The following is a 24,399-nucleotide window of genomic DNA, read 5'->3' as shown; positions in this document are numbered from 1 at the left end:
TACGTATGTGCCGTATTTTTATTACGGTTAATAATTGTTTAATTTCAGTAGCAGTATCGCTTATGCCAGTTGGCCGGTGTCGTGTATGGAAAGCCGTTCGCGCGAGCTCTCTGCTCCGACCAGAAAGATACGAGCGTCAATGCGCGCTGTGTACGGCATTTTTTCCCCAAGGTCAGAGCGCTTACGGCGATTTGACGAAGTCGGCGACGAGTACCAGCATGTCCCTGGAGTGAGCTAACGTAAGCGTCCCTGCCGTAATCACTTCGTCGGAAATTAAGCGAGCACACTCGTACTTCCGTTAGCTCCCTTTCTTCTCCGTTTGCAAAGTTCACAAAACGTAGCCACTTGCTTCGCCGCGGTTCGTCGTTTGGCAGCACATGAAAGGAGATCTCTTCACCGGCGGGGATGTCGCCCTCCCTCGACGATTTGCCCGTACTGCATGGGCATTTCAAAACGTAGCAACGAAATTTCATTGTAAAGTACTCGAACAAACTGAAGTTTTCAGTGGTTGTAAACTGGAAACGAGCCCCTAACAATAGCAGCAAGCCAACACCATTCCGAAACTGCGACGACTGTCACTATCTCGTCGCTGCTTGCTGTTCCTTACTCCCCTCGTTTCTATTTTTACCTTTGCTGGTTGGCGATATGACGGCAAACCTCCTGTGAAGGGATTACGATACCAAGCAAGGTCGCGGCTGTGCGTGCTGGGACGGGTCGTTGGCCCCGAAGAGCCTCGAACCCGAATATTCGTCTGCGCGACGGTGGCGACGGCGAGATGTCGAGTTCGGCTGGCGGTAGTTTCATACGCATTGGCGCACACGCTTGCGTGTTTATTCGGAACTTAAACCGTTTACTCCACCGTTCTTAGTGTCATAAAAGGAATGTGCAGTATGTTTAACGGGCATATAGCTCGCTATGCAAACTGTAAGCCCTGCCTAACATGCGTTCGCTTTTGCCGGCCTCCGCCAATCGCAGAGCATTCTCGAGTGACATCATAGGTTCTGTTGCGGAAAATGAGCTGGTGGGTCGCATGGTCATTTCCTTTTTTCCTAATTATGTAGCTTATTTGAGCGAAGTTTGCGTTATAAGTGGTGTCGTTATGGTTCTAACGAGGCAACCTTTCGAATGAACCAAATTTGTGTTTTCTCTTCATGGTGCCTTTAAGAAGAGTGATTCTGTCAAGAGATATGACGAGGCGATAGCGGAATATTTCACCTCTGATATAGCCGAAACCGTTAAAGATGAAAGTGGACAAATGAGCAATCTTTCATACTATATGCCTGAACAATCAGTGATTTGGGAGGACCGAGCAAACACGAAAGTTGGAATCGTTTTTCACGTGTCGGCAAGCTCGATGGAAAACAGATCCCTCAACGACAACTCAGAAGCGGGCCATAACTTCAGCGAAGACATACTGTCACTTTTCCGAAAAGAAAAAATGGCGCCAACCGGAGACATGGAAAAAATATTGCTGCAGATGAGCATCAATGAAGACGACCGAGAAATGTTGCGTTTTCGATGGCCGAAACACGACGACCAGGGCAGGCTGACGGATGAAATTGAAACATGGAGAATGGCAAGAGGGACATTAGGCACCACAGTGCGGACAATTGTAGTTCCGGTCACAATCCAGCACTACCTGAAAGAAATTAATTCCGAGTTTATAAGAAAAACAGAAAAGCTACAGGTGGCAATTTATGTCGACAACAGTATACGCGGAGCGGCAATGATCGGTGAATCCATCAAATGGTAGGACACAAAAATGGTGCTTCAGAGTTGGGGAGGAGTGCATCATCATATAAGAAGCCTTAAGACCTCCGTGAGCAAAATAATCGTCAGCATGACGATCGCAGTAGAAGAGCTGCAAACCATCGCAACAGAAGTGGAAGGAGCGTTAAATAATCGACCTTTAACCCATGTCTACAGCGAGATTGTCGAGGGCATGCAATAAAGCCTGCAGACATCATTGGAGGAAGACAGCAGCTCAACGAGGCACAAAGTCTCATGGCTGGAGATACCGAAAGAAGGACGGAAAAGCCAATCTAAGATCACAAGGACTTGGTCCGCAAGATGGTACCGAGAGTACTTGAAGGAAATTGGAGAAATATCAAGCACAAAGGCAGCGATCGGCCAAACGTTAGGGGAAAGCGACGTCGTTCTACTGGGAGGCACCGGACAGAGAAACAGGTTTACCGCTTGAGAACTGCTTGAAAGACGCGCCCCACAGACCATTCTAGCGCACTTTTGGCGGCTGGGAATCTGTTAAATATCACCATCATCTGCCCTTAAGAGGAAGAAGACCAGCTCCTCGCAGCGCGAGCGCGCGATCGTTTGTGCCAGCCATTAAAGAAAGAATGCGAACGGTTCCCCGGCCTCTGTCGTGTTTAAAACTATAAACGTTTCGTGGGATGGCGTCCGCACCACCACCGGAGTGGATATAACCCCATAAATGTTTTTATTGCGTTCAAGTATTATGGTTCCCAGTAGCGCGTGTTTTATTGCAACCAGTTAGTTTGCTTCTAGATCACACTGCACTCCTGCCACATAGAGCCAAGCCGGCTGTGCATTATGGGAGTTCTACAGGCAGACGTAATACACAGCATCGTCATCTCCATGTCCGCCTCGTTCCCAATCAGGAAATAATTCCATACTACCATGAGCTGAGCGAAGCGTAGAGTTTCTGAATTTCTTTAGAGAATGATGTGCCGCAGGCGTCTGATCGAGCCTGAAACTGAGCTCTGTACCATTCTGAAGCTGGTCGGCCATTCACTCCGTATTTTCCTTGCTTAGAACTGCGTGTCTCAGCAAGAATGAAAATCTTCGAAATAAAAGCCCAACAAATGATGGCAGCGCCCTCCCTTTGAGCCCACCACGTTTTCCAATGGGGTGTGTAAGGTCCAGTTATGAGATCAGCGGCCAGGCACCAGGGCGGCGCGTGAGAACCCGCCACTCTGTCTGGGGGCTCAGCACTGTGAGCTCCTCTACGCCGCAGCCGTCGCCAATTCGTCACGGCGCGCACGGGAGGCGGATTGTCTGGCCCACCGAATACCACGGGGGTAATCCCCCATTGAGAAAGCAGACGGCGGCGCCGGATTCCGAGAATCGTCGACGTGACCCGCGGAGGGGGTGGAATTACCGGCGTCGAGGCGCGCGCCGCGCGAGACACTATTGTTAACGCGCCCCGGTCGGCACGGTGCACTGTCGCCGCCTTTCGCTGTCACCCCGCGGGGTCGCACGCACTTGCTCGTCCGCGGGCGTGCCGTTGACCCAAAGATGGCGGCGCCTCATTGAATATTCCGTAGCGCGCTGAGTGACAGCTGTCTACGTGAATTTGGGCACTACCTTACGCGTGTACGAACGCTACAGGAGCGTTCCCGAGAGAGGGTGATCTCGAGGTGTTATAAGGCCGAACTTGGCCGTTGGAAATGGTTCTTGTCTGAGCGCTGAGCTGGGCAGTTCCCGGCGGGACAAGGAGTCTCGACCGTTAAAGCTAGGTTGGGATTTGTGAGCCCCCTAGGCTAGAGGTTAAGATCGCGTCGGAGGTTTAGGGTACAGCGCCGTACCGGGCAACTAGACGGATCTTGTGGCGAGACAGAGTCTCGGCCGTCGTTTCTCGAGCAGTTTGTTTTCGCTCCGAGAATAGGAGAGTTAGACGAAGTTGAGGAGCTCGAGTGATTTGTGCTGCGGCCGCTTTTCTGATGGAGGCGAAAAGCAAAAACGCCCGTGTGTACGAGATTTCGGCGCACGATAAAGATCCCCAGGTGGTCAAAATTAATCCGGAGCCCTCCACTCTGGCGCGCCTCATCGCCTGCGTTGCGTCGGCGTGTTAAACCCTACAATCAATCAATCAATCAGTGATTTGTGCTCACTTGGAGCTAGCGTCTAGCTGAAGTTTGAAGTTTTTCCTTTTACTACTCATGTACCCAGTTATCCTGCTGTAAATAGCTGTATATAAACTCTCGTTCCACCTAATCAACCTCAACTCCTCGAGTTCGTCAATTCGACCGCCATCTCCAAGAACTTCAACACCATCGCCCTGCCAGCCTCCTGCCAAATCAACCGGAGCCCGGGCGATTGGGTTCCTGATCGACACTGGACTTCGGGGAAACAAACCACAACAACCATCTTTACTGGCGCAGCCGACATGATTTGGCAGAAGGAATCACCGGGCCACAACCAGGAGCAGCCAGCGGACGCAAGCCCGCCTTCATCAGCAGCAGCCGAGCTCGGCGCGGAGTGGAGCGGCAGAGCCAAGCCAGCGCACGGGGCCAACGACGCGGCGGCCGACCACCGAAGGTGCGGGTGAGTGGGATTTCTTGCGCTTCGTTGTGGTGGTGTAGGCTGAGTCTGGGGTTGCATGGTAGTCACGCGGAGCATGCAGACGAACATGGCGGAAGGAGACGGAAATGGTCAGACACATGAGGCGCCACCTCAAGGAGGAACGGCGGCAGGAGGGGTGGTCCAAGCGGAGTCTGAGGCAATAATTCTTAGACGAATGGAGTTGGAGTTTCAAGAGCGAAAGGAGGAAAGAGCGCGCGAAGCGGCGGAGCGCCAGGAGGAAAGAGCGCGAGAGGCGGCGGAGCGAAAGAGAAGAGAGGCGCGAGAATCGGAAGAACGCATACTAAAACTGAAGCTCGAATCTGAAGAGCGGTTACGAAGGTATGAGTTGGAGCTGGAGCGGAGAAGGCAAACGCCCTTACGCTCGGACATCAGCGAGCAGAAGCAATGGGCCACAGACCCAGCAAGTTGTATAGCGACAGCGAAGTTGAATGGTTCCGGCCAGTGTTTGGTAGTTGAACATTGCGATGACAAAGTAAGCAGCCGTGACTCCCTACACGAGGCTAGCGTTTCCGCCGGTGTCGAACGGGTGGAGACGGACGTTGGGATGAGGAGCGACGAGGTAAGCGCGTCCGGTGATTCCGTAGAGCGGTGTAATGAAGTGATGCTCGAACATGACGAGCAGCCTCGCAGGCAAAGTTTGGGGATGGAGCTGCAGCGCATAAGGCAGAACCCGTCGAGCAGGCCAAGTTATGCACTGACAGCACAGTTGAATGGGGCAGCCCGTTTTTCAACTTGAAGCCGCGCGGGAACGAGATAAGCAGCCGTGGCTGCCCACAGGTGGCGAGCGGCTCAGCCGGGAACAGCTGCATGGAAAGGGAAGCGAGCGTGAGGAGTGTTCCAGCGAGTGCGGAGTCAAAGGGTAGCCCTGTTGTTGCGAGTGTATGGCCGCAAGTTACGTTTGCACCAGATACTGAGCTAATACATGCCGAACTTGCTAGCACCGGCTGCACCCAAACTCTAATCGGTGGACCGGAGGAGATTGGCGTCGCACAGGAAAGTCCTGGGGCCCGCCGCGTTCCATATTCCGCTCAAAAGTCGCACGAGAAAGCGAACTCCGTGGCGGGCGTTCGAGAGCTCGCCCAGAAGAGAAAGGAGAGAGAAGACGAGAAATCATGTGACGAGACGGAGCGAAATAGGGACGGAGTTGACGATCAGGCTGAGGAAAAGCAGGAGGTGGAAGCGGATAGGGGAGCTGAGAAGGTAGACTGGGTTGAACATGCAGAAAAGGGAAGAGAAAGTGAGAGAGAACGCGAGAAGGCGGAGGACAATGAGCTGAGAGTATTTGACGAGGGTAGGAACGATACGATGTGTGGGTTAGGTAGTCTTGATGGTGAGAGTGTAACCGAGGAGGCCGATGGAGAACACGAAAACGCATGCGTGGAGGCTGAGAAACCAAGAACGAGAGCTCCCGAGGAGGTTGCGAAGGAGAGGGAAAAACCATGTGAGGAGGCAGCTACAGTTGAAACAGAGGAACGAGACGCAATCGGCGATCTCGCGAAACCGGTGTCTGAGATAGAGCTTCGTAGCTTTAGTGTCGGTTGTGGTCGTTACCGAGATTTAGTCGGGAGCCGCGCTGGAAGGGTTGACGCACTAATTCTGCGACCTGGCCGTGTGTCACAGGCCCGAGTTCTGAGTTGTGCCAGTACGAGTACATGCCGGGACAGCTAAAAAACTGTCTTGGTCAGGCCGCTGCTCAGCGTGTCCGAGCGGTTTTTGGTAATAACAGATGTTGGTGAGGTGGTTGCTGCGGGGCACTCTGTACGTAAGGGAAAGAATGACCCCGAGAAGGTCGCCGCGTTCGCGTTCCGACATTCCGCTCCAGCATCAACCCTTCGCTCACGCTGCCAGCACGCTGCATTGCCGTACGTTGGGGCATTGGAGAGGCACGGCCGCGTGGCCTTTGAGACAGAAAGCGGAGTCGAATTTTGTGATACCACTCCGTCTTTCCGAAATTGTGTTCGCCTCATGGGGCTAAATTGGCGAGACTTGCGTTGACATTGCAACGCTACACGGTCCGGATCATCTGCAGAGGGGTTGGAAATACTCGAATGCACTACCCTGTTATCAGAATGTTGTTTGGGGAGGCCAATATTGAATTGCCTACCAGCCGTAACACCGCCACGACGGACGTGAACGTTCCCGTTCACCCGTCCTTTTTCGTCGGTGGTGTGTGTGTGTGTGTGCCGTGGTCGTGCGCGACGAGATGCCTTGGGTGCTCGATCCGTGCACCGAATTGATCGATCTGCGCACCGAACCGAACCTTCCGTGCACCGCAAGTGAGCGAAAGCGCCGCCGAACATTCTTGAAGGAATGTTCGCCATCAAGGAGGACATTTGCGCTCGTGCGCATACTGGCAATGCAACCTTTCTTAACGTTGTATTTTCGTTCACTGCGAAATTGCCCGTGTTGTTTGCGAGTACTTATTCCTTTTGTTCTTTTTGTCGAGTGCCGGGATGTTTGTGCGTGGTTGCAGTTATAGCGCGCATCAGTGTTATAGGTCGAGTTGTCTCGTTGTTCATGGCGTTTACGCGCCCCGGAGACCCGACCCAATTTCCTTTTACTCGCACTTAGTGTTTTTAGCATTTTTTGTGTGTTTCCGGTTTGCTAGAGTATTCGGTCCCTGTTGAACGGCTAGTGAATAGGTTGTGTTAGTAGTTTAGGTGAGAGAGGGTTCGGATCAGCTGCAGAAATGGAAGGGGGCTCATTTGTGGTTATACCTAGCTCCTTCCACGTGTTTTGTTTGTTTGTTTGTTTGTTCCGCTGTTATTGCTGAGGGAGAGATGAAGCGAGTGGCCCTTTTAAATTCTTTTCGGATTGACTGAACCAAGAGGCCCAGTAACCCTCTTAAAGAGGAGAGTTGTAAGGTCCACTTATGAGATCAGCGGCCAGGCGCCCGGGCTGCGCGTGAGAACCCGCCACTCTGTCTGGGGGCTCAGCACTGTGAACTCCTCTACGCCGCAGCCGTCGCCAATTCGTCACGGCGCGCAAGGGAGACGGATTGTCTAGCACACCGAATATCACGGGGATAATCCCCCATTGAGAAAGCAGACGGCGCCGCCGGATTCCGAGAATCGTCGACGTGACCCATGGAGGGGGTGGAATTACCGGCGTCGAGGCGCGCGCCGCGCGAGACACCATTGTTAACGCGCCCCGGTCGGCACGGTGCACTGTCGCCGCCTTTCGCTGTCACCCCGCGGGGTCGCGCGCACTTGCTCGTCCGCGGGCGTGCCGTTGATTCAAAGATGGCGGCGCCTCATTGAATATTCCGTAGCGCGCTGAGTGACAGCTGTCTACGTGAATTTGGGCACTCCCTTACGCGTGTACGAACGCTACAGGGGCGTTCCCGAGAGAGGGTGATCTCGAGGTGTTATAAGGCCGAACTGCATATTTTCCCACGTTTTATCCTTTGCCTTTTCTAACACTACCCTGGCCGTCTGCCCCGGGAACACGTCAACCTGCACTCTCTCGTCCTCTCTCACCCGGCCTTTAATCTCCATTTCTGAGTACCGCATGTTGGAGTCCCCCGCCACGATCACCATGCGCCTTTCGTCCTTTTCCTGGCTACCCCACGGCGCGGCCATCTACTCCCGCACCGGCTGAGTCAGCGCCAGTCCGGGATCGTCTTCCAGCGTGGCGTCTTTGTCCTCCTCCTTTCCCTTTTTGGGGTCAAGCACTGCCGACACATCTGCCTCGTGACCTGGTTCATTGTTTGTCGGGATGTCACCCTTCGTCGCCAGTTTGACCTCCATTTGCGCCAACCTCGCTTCGAGTGCCTTCCTCTGCTCTTGTTCATCCTTCAACTCCTCCTGTAGCTCGCCTACCTGAACTCTGAGCTGCTCCTTTTCTTCCTCGAGCCGGTCGAGGCGCAACGCTAGCACACACACCCTGCACCTGAAGTCCTGCCCTTCCGCGTCCTCGACGGACTCGAATCTCGTCTCCTGGAGCGGGGGTATTCGTGCTCCCACCCCGTGCACACCACACCTGGCTTCTTCCTCTGAGGCATGGTACTGCCCGTCCAAGGCGTGCCCAACTCTGGCTTACTTCACTGCCGCGTTCCCGCGCGCTCCCCTCCAACCTAAAAGTAAGCCGCAACGTGCGATTCTTTCCTACAGCATCAATTCTTCTTTCACGAATTACCAACTATCACGCTTTCAAACCACCACGTGCAACAACCGCGGGACACATCTAATTCGATCACTTCCCTACGCTAACAACTACCGCCACTTTCAACTAACCTACATCTCTCTCTAAAACATGGTCGCTCTGAAAAAGGAATAATAAATTTCAAACACTTATCCGTTTTTGTCGTCGATGCCTCCGCCGCGCTCTGTACGTCCGCACACCTCGACAGCTCCACGACAGCGCCGTTCAACAGCGCCACCAGCGGAATAAAATCGCCAAAACGGTCGGGACATGCCCTGGCGTGTAGGTGTGGAGAACGCGTGTTTTTTAAAGGGGCAACCTGTCGTTACCGTGATGATGTTAGTCATACGAAACTCACATTTTTTGGCAGAAATTAGGTCCGGGCGACACGCGTTCGGTTTAATTAATTACCTAATATAGATACTTAAAGGATCCATGAAGAGAAAACACAAGTTTGGTTCATTCAAAAGATTGTCTCGTTAGAATCATACTGACGCCACTTTTAACGTAAACTTCGCTCAAATAAGCTACATAATTAGGAAAAACGGGAATGGTCATGCGACCCACCAGCTCATTTCCCGCAACAGAACCTATGATGTCACATGAGCTAAGCTCTGCGATTGGCGGAGGCTGGCAGAAGCAGACGCAAATTAGGTAGAGCTTACAAACTAGACGAACGAGCGATTTGCGCTTAAATTTAGGGCACATTCTTTACAAAGCAATAAGAATGATGGGACAAACAGTGGAAGTTACGAAAGCACATGTAAAGATAGAAGTACTGATGCGTTCTGCTGTTCGTACTGCGCACAGCATGCTTGGTTTAGCTGCACAGCACTACGGGGCTTGGGGTTGTCTCAGACGACACTGGCCGATTGACGCAAGCAATGGTGTCTTACGTGACACCATTTGTCGAGCGAGCACTGTTTCAGGGAACGAATATTTTCTCCCAGAACAAAAACAAGCCAGGTTTAAATGCGGGCAAAAACAATCCAAACGCTTGCCACGGTATGGTGGCGCCATCTACGTTACGGAACGTAAAGAAACGCGGGAACAAACCAACACCACTGTACAGGGTGGAGACAACCTTTGAACGGTCCCGTGCCGCCAAAAACAAACCAAACGCTTGCCACGGTATAGTGGCGCCATCTACGTTACGGAACGTAAAGAAACGCGGGAACAAACCAACACCGCTGTACAGGGTGGAGACAACCTTTGAACGGTCCCGTGCCGCCGCAATTGGGCCAACGGGCTCAACGCGTTATTCTTTTCGTTTCCCACGAGACCTAGCAACGCGAAACAGACAATATGATTCAAACTTCTGCTGTAAACCACGTTGCGGCGATAATTTTAGCGCGGTTTTGACACAATGACTTGCTTCGGCGGCGAGCGAGCAACCGAAAATGGCGGCGCCAGCGTATACGTGTCTCTACCCTGTACGGCGGATGCGTGAATGAAGGTAATCTAGGCTGCAGAGCGGTCGGTTCCTGTGATGTCGTTTGGGACCACGAAAACGCACGATTGAGCGGGAAAATCAAAATTTTAACCTAAATTGTTTAATTTCTCAGTGAATAAAGCACCGTTTGTATCCGGACAAGCGCTGGGGGCACTATAAAACACGAAATCTTTCGAATAAAACCAACTTGCATTTTCTCTTCATGGCTCCTTTAATTCATTTTTCGTTAGTCATTGATATGGCTAAAAGTCAAATTGATGTAAATAGGGCTTGTGAAGTATCGAATTAAAGTTCTCGATAAGGGGAATCACGTGGGAGTAATCAAAAATTGCTTCCTGCTTATAGTCATGCGATATTCACGTGATTCACAAATTGGGTTAAAAGTCAATGTGACGCCACCAGGACTTGTGAGGTACGAAATTAAAGGTCTCGATGAGGGGAATCACGCGGGACAATTGAAATATTGCTTCCTGGTTATAGCCATGATAATAGTCACGTGATTCACAAAATGGTTTAAAAGTCAATGAGACGCCACTAGGGCTTGTGAGGAATCAAATTAAAGGTATCGATGAGGGGAATCACGTAGTAGAAAAAATAAAAATTGCTTCCTAGTTATAGTCATGAGATAGTCACGTCAGTCATAGATTATGTTAAAAGTCAATGTGGTGCCACTAAGCTTGTGTGGTATCAAATTAAAGGTCTCGATGAGGGGAGTCACGTGGGAGAAATGAAAAATTGCTTCCTGGTTACAGTCATGAGATAGTCACGTGAGTCATAGATTGGGTTAAAAGTCAACGTGATGCCGGTAGGGCTTGTGAGGTATCAAACTAAAGGTCTCGATGAGGGGAATCATGTGGGACAATTTAAAAATTGCTTCCTGGTTATAGCCATGATAATAGTCACGTCATTCACAAAATGCGTTGAAATTCAAAGTGACGCCACTAGCGCTTGTGAGGAATCAAAATAAGGTCTCGATGAGGGGAATCACGTAGTACAAAAAACAAAAATTGGTTCCTAGTTATAGTCATGAGACAGTCACGTGAATCATAGATTATTTTAAAGCCAAAGTGATATCATTAGGGCTTGTGAGGTATCAAATTAAAGGGCTCGATGAGGGGAATCACATCGTAGAAATTAAAAATTGCTTCCTGGTTATAGTCATGAGTTAGTCACGTGATTAACAAATTGGGTTAAAAGTCAATGTGACGCCACTAGGGCTTATGAGGTGCCAAATTAAAGGTCTCGATGAGGGGAATCACATGGGACAATTTAAAGTCAATGTGACGCCACTAGGGCTTATGAGGTATCAAATTAAAGGTCTCGATGAGGGAAATCACGTGGGACAATTTAAAATTGCTTCCTGGTTGTTGCCATTATGAAGGTCACGTGATTCACAAATTGGGTTAAAGGTCAAAGTGACGCCACTAGCTCTTGTGAGGAATCAAATAAAGGTCTCGATGAGGGGAATCACGTAGTACAAAAAATTAAAAAATTGCTTCCTAGTTATAGTCCTGAGATAGTCACGTGAGTCATAGATTATGTTAAAAGTCAAAGTGATATCACGAGGGCTTGTGAGGTATCAAATTAAAGGGCTCGATGAGGGAATCACGTAGTACAAATTAAAAATTGCTTCCTGGTTATAGTCATGAGTTAGTCACGTGATTCACAAAATGGTTTAAAAGTCAAAGTGACGCCACTAGCGCTCGTGAGAAATCAAATTAAAGGTCTCGATGAGGGGAATCACGTAGTACAAAAAATAAAAATTGTTTCCTAGTTAGAGTCATGAGATAGTCACTTGAGTCATAGATTATTTTAAAGCCAAAGTGATATCAGTAGGGCTTGTGAGGTATCAAATTAAAGGGCTCGATGAGGGGAATCACGTAGTACAAACTAAAAATGGCTTCCCGGTTATAGTCATGAGTTAGTAGTTAGTCACGTGATTCACAAATTGGGTTAAAAGTCAATGCGACGCCACTAGGGCTTATGAGGTACCAAATTAAAGGTCTCGATGAGGGGAATCACATGGGACAATTTAAAGTCAATGTGACGCCACTAGGGTTTATGAGGTATCAAATTAAAGGTCTCGATGAGGGGAATCACGTAGTACAAATTAAAAATTGCTTCCTGGTTATAGTCATGAGTTAGTCACGTGATTCACAAAATGGTTTAAAGGTCAAAGTGACGCCACTAGCGCTTGTGAGGAATCAAATTAAAGGTCTCGATGAGGGGAATCATGTAGTACAAAAAATAAACATTGTTTCCTAGTTATAGTCATGAGATAATCACGTGAGTCATAGATTATGTTAAAAGTCAATGTGATGCCACTACGGCTTGTGTGGTATCAAACTCAATGTGTCGATGAGGGGAGTCACGTGGGACAAATGAAAAATTGCTTCCTGGTCACAGTCATGAGATAGTCACGTGAGTCATAGATTGGGTAAAAAGTTAACATGATGGCGCTGGGGCTTATGAGGTATTAAATTAAAGGTCTCCATGAGGGTAATCACGTGGGACAATTTCAAAATTGCTTCCTGGGTATAGTCATGAGATAGTCACGTGATTCTCAAAATGGGTAAAAGTCAAAATGACGCCACTAGGTCTTGTGAGGTATCAAATTGAAGGTCCCGATGAGGGGAATCAGGTGGGACAAATGAAAAATTGCTTCCTGGTTGTAGTCATGAGATAGTTACGTGTGTCATAGATTAGGTAAAACGTCAAATTGATGCCACTAGGGCTTGTGAGGTATAAAGTAAAGGTATCAATGACGGGAATCACATGGGAGAAATAAAATTTGCGTCCACGTTATAGTCTTCATGTAGTCACGTGCGTCATGGATTTGTTTAAAAGTTAATGTGATGCCAATAGGGCTTCTGAGGTATCAAATTGAAGGTCTCGATGAGGGGAACCACGAGGGAAAAATTAAAAGTTGCTTGCTGGGTATAGTCAAGAGATAGTCACGTGAGTCACAAATGGGGCTAAGAAGTTAACGTGATCCCACTAGGGCTTCTGAGGTATCAAACTAAAGGTTGCGATGAGGGGAACGACGTAGGAAAAATTCAAAATTGCTCTCTCTTGCCTATCACCAGGAAGGAACATTTATTTTTCCCACGTCGTTCCCCTCATCGAGACCATTATTTTGGTACCTGACAAGCCCTAATGGCATCACATTAACTTTTAACCGAATCCATTACATACGTGGCTATGTCAAGACTATAACAAAGAAGAAATTTTTAATTTGTCCCACGTGATTCCCCTCATCGAGACCTTTAATTTAATACCTCACAAGCCATGGAGTCATCACTTGACTTTTTACCCAATCTATGACTCACGTAACTATCTCATGACTGTAACCAGGAAGAAATTTTTAATTGTCCCACATGACTCCCCTCATGGAGACCTCTAATTTGATACCTCACAAGCCCTGGTTGTGTCATTTTGACTTTTAACCCAATTTGAGAATCGGGTGACTACCTCATGACTATAACCAGGAAGCAATTTTTAAATTGTACCACGTGATTCCCCTCCTCGAGACCTTTAATTTGATACCACACAAGCCCTAGTGGCATCACATTGACTTTTAACGTAATCTATGACTCATATGACTATCTCATAACTATAACTAGGAAGGAATTTTTATTTTTTACTACCTGATTCCCTTCACCGAGAACTTTAATTTGATTCCTGAGAAGCCCTAGTGGCGTCACTTTGACTTTTATTCCATTTTGTGATTCACGTTAGTATTATCATGGCTATAACAGGAAGCAATATTTAAATTGTCCCATGTGATTCCCCTCGTCGAGACCTTTAATTTCGTACCTCACAAGTCCTAGTGGCATCACATAGACTTCTAACCCAATTTTTGAATCACGTGACTATCTCATGACTATAACCAGGAAGCAATTTTTAATTTGTACTAAGTGATTCCCCTCATCGAGCCCTTTAATTTGATACTTCACAGGCCCTAGTGACATCACTTTGACTTTTAACCTAATCTATGGCTCACGTGACTATGTCTCTGACTATAACTAGGAAGCTATTTTTAATTTGTCACACGTGATTCCCCTCATAGAGACCTTTAATTTGATACCTCACAAGCCCTAGTGGCGTCACATTGGCTTTAAACCAATTTGTGAATCACGTGATTATCAGATGACTATAAGCAGGGAGCAATTTTTTATTTCTCCCACGTGATTCCCCTTATCGAGAACTTTAATTCGATACCTCACAAGCCCTGGTTACATCAATTTGACTTTTAGCCATATCAATGACTAACGAGAAATGAATTAAGTATCTATATTAGGTAATTAATTAAACCGAACGCGTGTCGCCCGGACCTAATTTCTGCCAAAAAATGTGAGTTTCGTATGACTAACATCATCACGCTAACGACAGGTTGCCCCTTTAAACAACACGAAAACACGCGTTCTCCACACCTACACGCCAGGGCATATCCCGACCGTTTTTGCGATTTTATTCCGCTGGTGGCGCTGTTGAATGGCGCCAGCAGTGCCACCTGTGCAACGTTCGGGCCCGTATAGAGTTTTTAAAGTTAGGCACCCTCGCAGTTTCCCCTAAAATTTCGAGTAAGTGAGCAATTTAAATGCGATGATTCATACCCATGACACCATCCTCGAATTGAGTATAGGAATTAGGCGAGAGTGCTAGATTGTCACGTGACTTTTTTATTGCGCAGTTTTTAGGTCGACTGCTTAAACTGGTCACGTAACCTAGTTCATCTAACTTGGATAAAAATACACTTCGCCTGGACTTGTAGTGGTTGCCAACTAAATTACAAAGCGCTGGCAGGAGTTCTGCACTGCGTGTGTCGTGGATTATATTGGTTGGCACCTGGATTATATTATCTCGCGCTGGGATTATAATTATATTCATTAGCGTTTGGATTATATTGAGCGGGAAATCCTGTAGTAGGCAAAGAAACAGCGGGCAACGGTGTGAGGGTGGCATCATGGCGGCGCTCAGGTTTAGTACGGTTTCAATACACGGGCTGGCTGGGCAGCTTTTCCTGTGGAGTCAGTAGTACAGTAAAGTCCGAAAACGGATATATCGAAATATTGCCTATATCGAACCCTTGTATTATTTTGGTGAAAATTAGATGCATTTAAAACTTTTTATGTCGAACGCGATTTTGCTCACAATGTATATATCGAACTCTCCCGCGCGGTATTTTTCGCTCTCCTTAGGCATGCGGCAGGTTTCCCCGCAATACATCGGCGCGCAGCGGGGGCGTGGGTGTCGCTTGCGACTCCCGCGTGAGCTCGGGCGTGTCCAAACCGGCCGTGGCAGAGTGGACCAGCTCCACGCATGCGTGCCGTTGGAGCCGAAAGCGCCACATTGGACGCTGCGGGCTGCGGTGTCACCGAACTTCAAGTCCGCGCCACTCGCTGCGCGCACTTGCTCGGTTCGCTGGGTTCGCCGTTATTCGCTTGTATCCATGCTTGTCTCTGCTCTGTCGAAGACGCCGAGGACTCCGTACCGTTTCTGAGCACGAGCGAAGCCGTCGCGGCCATGGCCCTGCTACGGCGATACCGCAGTGCCATTGAAGGCAGCGGTCTGGTGCTTGTCGACTGTTTAGATACCATTGAGCAAGCAGTCACCAGCAACGCGTTGTGCTCCAAGAAGCAGGCTACACTCACGCAGTTCTACCGCCCCAATAAATTAATGTTTTCTTTCCGAGAAAGTGTCGTATCAATAGTGAACTGGAGGGTGGTAAGAGCTCAGCGTTAGTACGTGACTCCGTCGGCAAGATTGCTCTCATATAAGCATTTTTTTGCTTCACTTTCTATATCGAATTTTCGCTATATCGAACTGTTTTACAATCATCGCGCTGTTTGATATAAGCGGGCTTTACTGTGTTAACTCTATGGCGTGAGCCATGTCGCCACCTGGCTATGGTGTACTAGAATGTAGAGGTGTGTCGTCCGGGGAGAAAACCAATGGAACGCGAGGGTCCTTTTGCGATGAAAAATTGTAGGTGGCGCTGGCTGCAACAGGAGTTCCCAGGCGGTGGCCCGCCGGCGCCGTGCCGCTTGGTGTGTCTGCTTGCTCCGCGGGTTGGTAGCAGACGACACGCGTACTCCTTTTCACTGATTGTTCCGAAGAGTGCTCTTTCCCGTTGTTTGACATGTTTTACCAAATGTGATGCAATAAAATGGAGAAATAAGACTATTTAGTGTTATAAATGACTAAAATGGTCACAGGCGATGTAACAGACAATACTTGTCGAGCTAACCTTTCACCTCTGCTTATTGTCGTCTGCGGCTGCGTATCTGCGTGGTCGCTCTGATGCAAGAAACTTATAGCCGTTTCGCGCATCGTTTTATCGTTGGACATTCAACATAGTGTGTGAAAAAATCTCAGGAATGTGATTTGCGCATGCAATGATGGAGAGGCGTCGGGATAAGAGGGACAACTTTTGCTTTGTGCCGCTCTGCAACAGCGGACTGCGATCATGCAACGAGAAAAGGTCGCTTTTTCGGGTGCCTGTGGAGCCCGATCGCCGTGAATTGTGGTACAGGAATATGCGATTTTTCGAGCCTTGGTTGGCGCCTCGCAGGTGTCGTGAAATTCCCCCTCCTGACCCCCCCCCCCCCCACCTCCTACCCAAGACTAGCAACCAACCGTGGAATGCGCCACAGCTACCGCACATGTGAATCCGGCTGCCGCCGTCGTGATATCCGTGTCATACTCTTGAAACGCGACAACAAAAATAAGGCGTGCGGAAATTGCCGTACTCGCGACTCGCGCGCGCCCCGTCTCGCAGCCCGAATTCTCACTCCCTCCCTCGAGGTTCTAAGTTTCATCCTCCCACCGCTTCCTGCCTTTGCATATTATTTTCTCTCCCCGCTCCACTTTTAAGTTCTCCTCCTGCGTCCTCATCTCTTGCCTACTTTTCTTACAGCACAACCTGCGCTAATCAAGCACTCCGCCAGCACCCGGTCGACGCGTACGCTATCGGCGCGCGTTGGCGATCGAGTACGGCAATTTCACGACGCCTCACTTCGTTGCCGGGCTCGCGAACTCACAACGCCCGTAGTGGGGCCGCGAGGCGGTTATTCCTACATTGAAACTCAGTCAAAGCAATCTTCCAGGCAAGTCGCTCAAGATAAGTGCATAGTTCGTGAAATGCAAAGAAAATGGTTCGGAAAGCACGGCACTGCATTTTAACGGCACCCACCAGAACGCTCGATCAGAGCTCGTACAGCGAGCAGCGAGCAACACCGGCAACACCCGGGAAGCAGCGACCGCTGCGGCCGCCGCTGCCGCCAGGGGCGCTGCTTACAACAGGAGTTCCTCAGCAGGAATTTTCATCGCAAAAGGGACCCCCCTCCGCGGCCCCGAACGACACACCTTTCCCTTCTAGTACACTGTAACCTGGCGGAGCGCCCGGCACGGAGCAGCGGCCCGATAGCGGGGAGAGATAGTCGGCAGGGGAGAGATAAGCGAGGAGGGAAAGGAGACGCGCGCGGAACCCGCGTCGCCACCTGGCGGAGGAAGACGTAGAGGCCGCTGCCGCCGCGATAAGCGCGCGCCACGAAGAAAGGGAAGGAGGCAACGTGCCACGCAGAGCCATGTGCGATGGAGGAGGCTTTCGCTGTCAACTATGGTTAACCACAGCTAAACCACAGCAATTCTTGTACAACGTGTGAAACCATTATGTCCTACAGATATTTCATGTTTTCTCTAAAATTTCAAATTACGGGGATAACACTGAAAAATCAATTCTTGATGGCGGTATTGTTATTGTCGTCTTCGCCGACGAGAAAAATAGAGCAGTCATGCTCCAACGGAATCCAAGATGCACACATACGAAAACGCATAAAACAACTTTCACATTGTATCTGTCGGCGACCATTTTCAGCCCGTGTGAGACGTTGTGGATGTATAGAATGACTGCCAGTGGTCTTCTGTCTTCCTCTATTATGTCTTCTGTTTCTAACTGGTCAAAGGAGGAATGCCGCATCGTGCATAACGCAAGCTCTGTCAAAATCTTGCCACCACGCCGTAAAAGGAAACCTTAATATGCGGTTCAGGGGGCTCCAACAAAGCGGCTTTGCAGAACTACTCCTCCTAGGCGTGGCAGAGGAATGCCTGAAAAAAGTAAAATGCAGCGTGGGGCATTAGCAAGAGAAGATGGAAGACAGAAGACAACGTCTCACACGGGCTGAAAAAGGTCGCCGACAGACACAATGTGAAAGTTGTTTTTCCTCCCCACACAAGCTGAAGGGACTGTGCAAGCGGGTGAACAAGGATGACAGTAAACGCCCAGGCTGTGAGGTAAAACACAGAAAACCCTTCTTAGGTGCGAGTTACAAGTCATCCACAAAATTGCGTTGAACTGCGGGGGGTCGTATATAGGACAAACCGGAAGGTGCCTCAACGAGCGGCTGCGAGACCACAAGAACGCATGCGGGAAGCTACAAGCGCCTGTGGATTTGGCCGATCACTGCAAAAAAGGCAACTGCGAACCACAGTTCGAAGAAACAACAATATTGGCACGCTCCCACAGAAGAACGACCAGGGAGGTTATAGAAGCCTTCAGTATGGCATCGGGGAGCCATGGCGCATGCGTCAGCCAGCCATGAATGCTTTAAAAAAACAAGGAAATCCAGCTTTTGCAGAAAGACGCTCCCCGTGTGACAGTGACTGAGAGAGAGGGGGAGGCGGGCGCGTGTGGCCAGCTCTGAGTGAGACCGCGATAAAAAGAGGTGACGATTACAACTATCACGAATTGAACGCAGATAGAATTTTGTGTGATGATTTTGAATGTTTGTCTTTCTATGTTCATGTTTCCCATGTTTTCCGATAGGGTCGCACAATGAAAGTCAGTTGATAGTTGCGCGATCGTATGTGTGCATCTTGTGCTCCGCGGTTCTTCGTTTTCGTTAACGTCAATTTAGCACAGTGTTTAATAAGTAAGGTGCCATCTAGCCCAGCCCAGCAGGAAGCTCTCATTGTTTAACTGAATGGTATGCAATGGTACGGATGGTTTACACGTAACCACGGATATATGATGCATTTAGCTGCTTTATAAATCGGTCTTCGTCTACGAAGACAGCGGCGACAATTACAAAGATTGCTTTCATGCTAGCACAAAGGTTTGTCAAAGCAGGAACCAGGCCAGTGATTATTCCACGATGCAGTTTGCTCCAGTATGATACAATTCTGTTTTAGCGGAGGTAGAGCCTGTGTTTTTGTGGGTGCAGTTACTCCACAGACCAAATACTTGTGTAATGCAACGTAAGTACCCGCTTACCGCGCAAGTAGATCAGAAAGAGTTCCCGCGGTTCGATGCTCGGTGGGATGCAGGCAGTGCTCACAGTGCCACTAAATTTTCTACGCCCTTTTAGCCAAAAAGGGTGCAGCATAAATGGAAAAAGGGTGTTGGGAGGCCTTTACACCCTTATTCTTGAATCTCAACACCCTTTTCCTAGCTGTACACCTTTTTTCTGCGAAAGAAAGGGTGTTGATCAACTCCAACACCCTTGGTTTTTCTTAGGGTGTTGAAAGGGTATGGAAAAGGTGTTCAGCTGTTCCTTGAATAAGGTCATGCTTGGGTGCATAATAGCACTGTGAAGAAGAAGACATCCCCTCATATACTCCTCTACTGGCAAGAAATTTTCAAACGCAAAAAAAAATTGCTCGTACGCAATGATCGCTCGTTTCCATATGCGGTGCACCTCATGCCCCAAGTCTAGCTTTGCCACGTAAAACACCAATTTGAACCTTCAAAATTAAAAAAGACTGTAGATGTGTGGCGAAAAGGGTGTTTACCGACTGCAACACGCTTGGCTTTCTGTAGGTTGTTGAAACGGTGTGAAATAGGTGTTCAGTTGCAAAAAAAGAACAGCGGAGCCGGGGGTCGACCTAGTTTCTACCGGTGTTGCTAAGTTTTATTATGTTTGCTAAGCTTTGCATTGTTCTTGCTAAGCTAGGATGACTGCTGAGGGGTGAGGCCAACTTTAACCGGACTTTACAAGGCTGTTCCAGTGTGCCCCCCTCCCCTCCCCCACTGCCAGGGGATCCAAGGGGGAAACAAGCTAGGTCGGCCCCCAGCTATGCTGTTTCTCCAGCCTTGCACCACTATTTCCAGGTGCGCCAATTTTTTTGCCTTTTAGAATCCGAAAAGGACTAGTAACTTTGAAATGGTATAGCAAGAGGTGCGCATATGCATGCGCCCCTTGTGCTCACACTCTAACAAACTCGAAAGCCGACTTCACGGTTATAATACCCTATCTGCGGTGGTGCACGCTTTACAGGTGCCGCAGTTCTTTTTCTCGGTATTTTTTTTGCTAACGCCACCGCAGCAAGCTCAAGCTTAAAGAGCTTCACTGGTAATAAATTTTGTCGATTCATATTGCTTGAAACATTTGTGAGCTACAAAACACCCCCGCTTTTAGAAAATGTCCAGTCTACCCGTGTAAACAGGTACAAAATACCTCCAAAGTTGGAGGTCTTCACCTTTTTTCTTTGTTGGCGGTCTTTGCTTACACCCTTTTTCTTAAAGGAGCCATGAAGACAAAATACAAGTTGGGTTTATTAGAAAGACTGCTTAGTCTCAATAACAATGATACCAATATAATCGCAATCTTCGAACAAATAACGGAGATATTAAAGAAAACGTCTGAAGCAGTCGCGACCCCCTAGCCAATTTCCCGCAACTTTTCTATGACGTCACGGAACCTTGTTTGTGTGATTGGCGGCCGCCTAACTGACCTGTCGCGACGACACATGACTGGACGTCTGTAATGGGGCCTCTAGTTTCATTTGACCGCATCACTTGAATGCTAACGTGCAGTTAACGCACTGAAAATTATGTTTTATTGTTGGCCCGTATGACGTCATTCTTGCTCATAACACGTCACTGTGGCGCAAAATTTGAAAGTTTTTAAATACTTCTCGCTTTTTTTCTTTACAGAAACATCTGTTGTGGCTGTAATGGAGCTGAGTGAGATACTGAATCCTAGTTCTTTCGAATTAAACGAAGTTGTGTTTTCTCTTCATGGCTCCTTTAAACCCTTTTTCTTAATGCCCTTTAACACCCTTATGTATAGCTTTACATCCGTCTGGGAAAAAGGGTGTCGAAATATTGAATACCCTTTTTGAAGGGTGTTGAGGTGGCGGGGAAGATTTGTTTGGTATTTAATAAAATTCTGTAAGTTATGAAATACAAAAATGACCTCATGATTAAAACGTTTTTGCAAATCCGCGTGTTGATTTGTATATTCTCATAGTAAAATCCATACTTCCAAAATTAGCGCTAAAATATCTGTTTTTTGCGACAAACCCACCGACTCGATCGGGGGGCTTTGCTCTGCTGGAGATAAAAGCAAGAACAGCACATATATTACTGAGCAAGTATGCACTCCCTATATATCGAAATATTGAATACCCTTTTTGAAGGGTGTTGAGGTGGCGGGGAAGATTTGTTTGGTATTTAATAAAATTCTGTAAGTTATGAAATACAAAAATGACCTCATGATTAAAACGTTTTTGCAAATCCGCGTGTTGATTTGTATATTCTCATAGTAAAATCCATACTTCCAAAATTAGCGCTAAAATATCTGTTTTTTGCGACAAACCCACCGACTCGATCGGGGGGCTTTGCTCTGCTGGAGATAAAAGCAAGAACAGCACATATATTACTGAGCAAGTATGCACTCCCTATGACTCTGCTTCCGGGGGTGTGGCTTCTGGCTGCGCTAGCGTGCAGACGCAGAATGTCGTGCTCCGTTCAAGGAGCGGTTTTGGCGGCCCAGGTGGGCCGCGGTAACAGGAATCAGGCTTTTGCATCCCAGGAATACCAAGTCATTCTGCCCCAATTGCCAACAGGTACTACAGTTTTAAATACGGTCTTTCTGCACGCCGACCCGAGCGCAAGGCCATACCGCGTCGATGACTTCCGAGACGCGCTCCTTTGTTTGGGCCTGCTTCCGGATGTAATCGCTGTGGGAGCGTACCAAATGAATCACTGCTGGGCGGTGACATTCAAGAACGGAGACGGTGTGAAGAAGCTGGTGGCCGCCGCAAGCATCACTGTGAAGGAGAGACGGTGCCTCGTGATAGATCCAGGTAATCAAGACGTTCGTTTGAAGTTTCACTGGGTGTTGTACAACGTTCCAGACGACGCAGTGTGGGCAGCGTTTGCTCCTTACGGGAGAGTGACCGATGTGGCGAAGGAAAAGTGGCGAGTACAGGGCTGCGCAGAGAAAAGCTCGACGACACGCACCGTGTCGTTGAAGCTGAAAGCTGGCGTCTCCATCGATGACCTTCCCCACCAACTTCGCGTCGCCAGTGACCTTGCGCTCGTCGTAGTCCCAGGTAGGCCGCCTGTCTGTCTGAGGTGCCAGAACGCCGGCCATGTTCGTCGAGAGTGCCGGGTGCCGCGCTGTTCCAGGTGCCGTCGCTTCGGGCACGATGAGAGTGCGTGTGTGAAAACATACGCCAGTGTCGCCGGTCCCGTAGGCGGCAACGATATTTCGGAACATCTCATGGACGAAGTGGATGCCGAAGAAGCCGCTAACGGTGGCGGCGTGGAGGTGGTAACCGTGGCGGCTGATGCGACGGGCAATACTGCGGATGGCGATTCCGATGGAAAAGACTCTGGTGCGGTGCACGGGCAGGAGACTGTACCAACAGCTGAGGAGTCTGGGCACAACAGTGTTGTGAAGGGAAAACCTGCCGTCCAATCCGAGGAAAAGGCAATGTCCACAGGTGCTTGTAAGGGTATAAAAGTGCAACCTGTGTCCCCGGTTTCCTTTCCTGAGGAAGAGATAGCGGAAGACATGGACAGCACCAGCACGCTACCGAAGCGGCAGCGTGAGGACAGCGACGACCAGACCAGTACTGGACTTTCTGCTAACCCGGATGAACCGCCTCCTAAAGCGGCTCCCACCCGTCGCTCGCCGTACCGCAAAAAGCCCATTACGGCGGCGAGCAAGAACCCGGCGGCAACAGAACCCACGGGAACGTTGACCCAGGGACGGAAGCAGTTGCGGCGACACGAAAGACGGTTCGACCCACGTTGAGAAGGAGAATGTGCTGTGTGTGTGATTCGTGCCCCTTCCTCCTCCCCACCCCTTCCTTTCTTTCCCAGCATTGCATTGGCACTCCTTTGTACTCAATCACTGGCCGGAAATTTTGTATGTACTGTGAAGTTCATTTGTTCTTGCTTGTAAATGACAACTGCGACAGAAACAGTATTACGCATTGGTACCCTTAATGTCCGAGGGCTGTTTGCAAAACGGAGACAGTATCAACTTAGTCGCCTGTTCATGGAACACGAACTTGATGTTATAGCTGTAAAAGAGACTAAGATTGAGAGTCAAGAACAAACTGACCGGATGGTACAACCCTTTGCAGCAAGCTACAATGTATGTGTGTCTCATGCCAATGGCCATTGGGGGGGATGTGCAATTTTCCTTCGTAAAACCAGAGTCCTTCAGGACTCTGGTAAAACGGTGGGAATCGTAGAGGAGACAGTTGTTGTTTGCGAAACGGGCCGCTTTGTTGTTTGCGATTTTTCATATCTAAATAAGCAGTGGCGTGTAATGTGTGTGTATGCAGCGAACGACGAAAATGAGCGAAGGTGTTTTTTCGAACGCATTGACCCATACCTGAAGTGTGAAAGATTTATCGTGTTGCTGGGTGACTTTAACTGTGTTTGCTATGCTGAGGACAGATTTAAAAACAAACCAATTCGTGATCCTAGCGCACGTTATCTCAATGAGCTGATTCAGGAACATGGATTAGAAGATGTTGGTGCCATTATGTCCTGCGGTAAATCACCGCGGTACACGCACCATCAGCAGGATAGTCACGCTAGGCTAGATAGAGCGTACGTATCAGCAGAAATGGTACCAATGTGTGGTGAATATGAAGTCATGCCTGTCTCAATCAGTGATCATTGTCTGGTATATTTTACCTTAGGAAGTAAAACGAAACACTCTCGCTTTAACTGGGAGTTGTGGAAGTTTAATGATAAGCTACTTGAGGATGATTGCTTTCTAATCGGTGTCAATGGCCTTTTAGAAAAACTCTTCAAGACAAAGGCGAATACCTTCATAGAGCCATGGGAAGAGTTTAAAAGCGGAGTTAAAATGCTTGCTATTGAAAGAGGGTGCATCTTGCGGCAACAAGAAAGGAAAAAAGAAAGCGAGCTTAAACGTGAATTAGAGTTTCTAATAAGTAGTGATGGCTACAACCCCGGGATTTTCTACAAACAAATAAGGGAAGTAAAAGGGAAGCTCGAGATTATAGATCAAAATAGATACGCAGCTGCAGTTGTTCGAGCTCGATCGGAGCGTTTGTGGATGGGTGAAGCCCCTACTAAGCGCTCCCTTAGGGACGAAAAGAGCTATGCTGTCAAGAAAGAAATCAAGCAGATTTGTCATCAAAATAAGCTCACTACGGACCCAGCCCAAATAGCAGGTGCATTTGTCGAC

The 24,399-nt window shown here is 48.8% G+C and overlaps 2 protein-coding genes across 7 annotated transcripts in view; one reads left to right on the top strand and one right to left on the bottom strand.

Moving 5' to 3' along the window:
- LOC144148723 (uncharacterized) overlaps window positions 1-24,399 on the bottom strand; it is a 204,859-nt gene that overhangs the window by 65,012 nt on the left and 115,448 nt on the right. The gene's annotated exons all lie outside the window — the stretch shown is intronic.
- LOC144149705 (uncharacterized) lies at window positions 21,676-22,983 on the top strand. The gene has a single exon (XM_077681359.1). The coding sequence runs from the start codon at window positions 21,676-21,678 to the stop codon at window positions 22,981-22,983; it is 1,308 nt and encodes a 435-aa protein (XP_077537485.1).

Source organism: Haemaphysalis longicornis, unplaced genomic scaffold, assembly GCF_048455015.1.
Source record: "Haemaphysalis longicornis isolate Haplotype H1 unplaced genomic scaffold, Haemaphysalis longicornis Haplotype H1 scaffold_8, whole genome shotgun sequence".
NCBI lineage: Eukaryota > Metazoa > Arthropoda > Arachnida > Ixodida > Ixodidae > Haemaphysalis > Haemaphysalis longicornis.
This window is presented reverse-complemented; position numbering and strand designations above follow the sequence as displayed.

Coding starts and splice junctions, on each gene's coding strand:
- LOC144149705 (XM_077681359.1), top strand. CDS start 21,676: ATGTCGTGCTCCGTTCAAGGAGCGGTTTTGGCGGCCCAGGTGGGCCGC.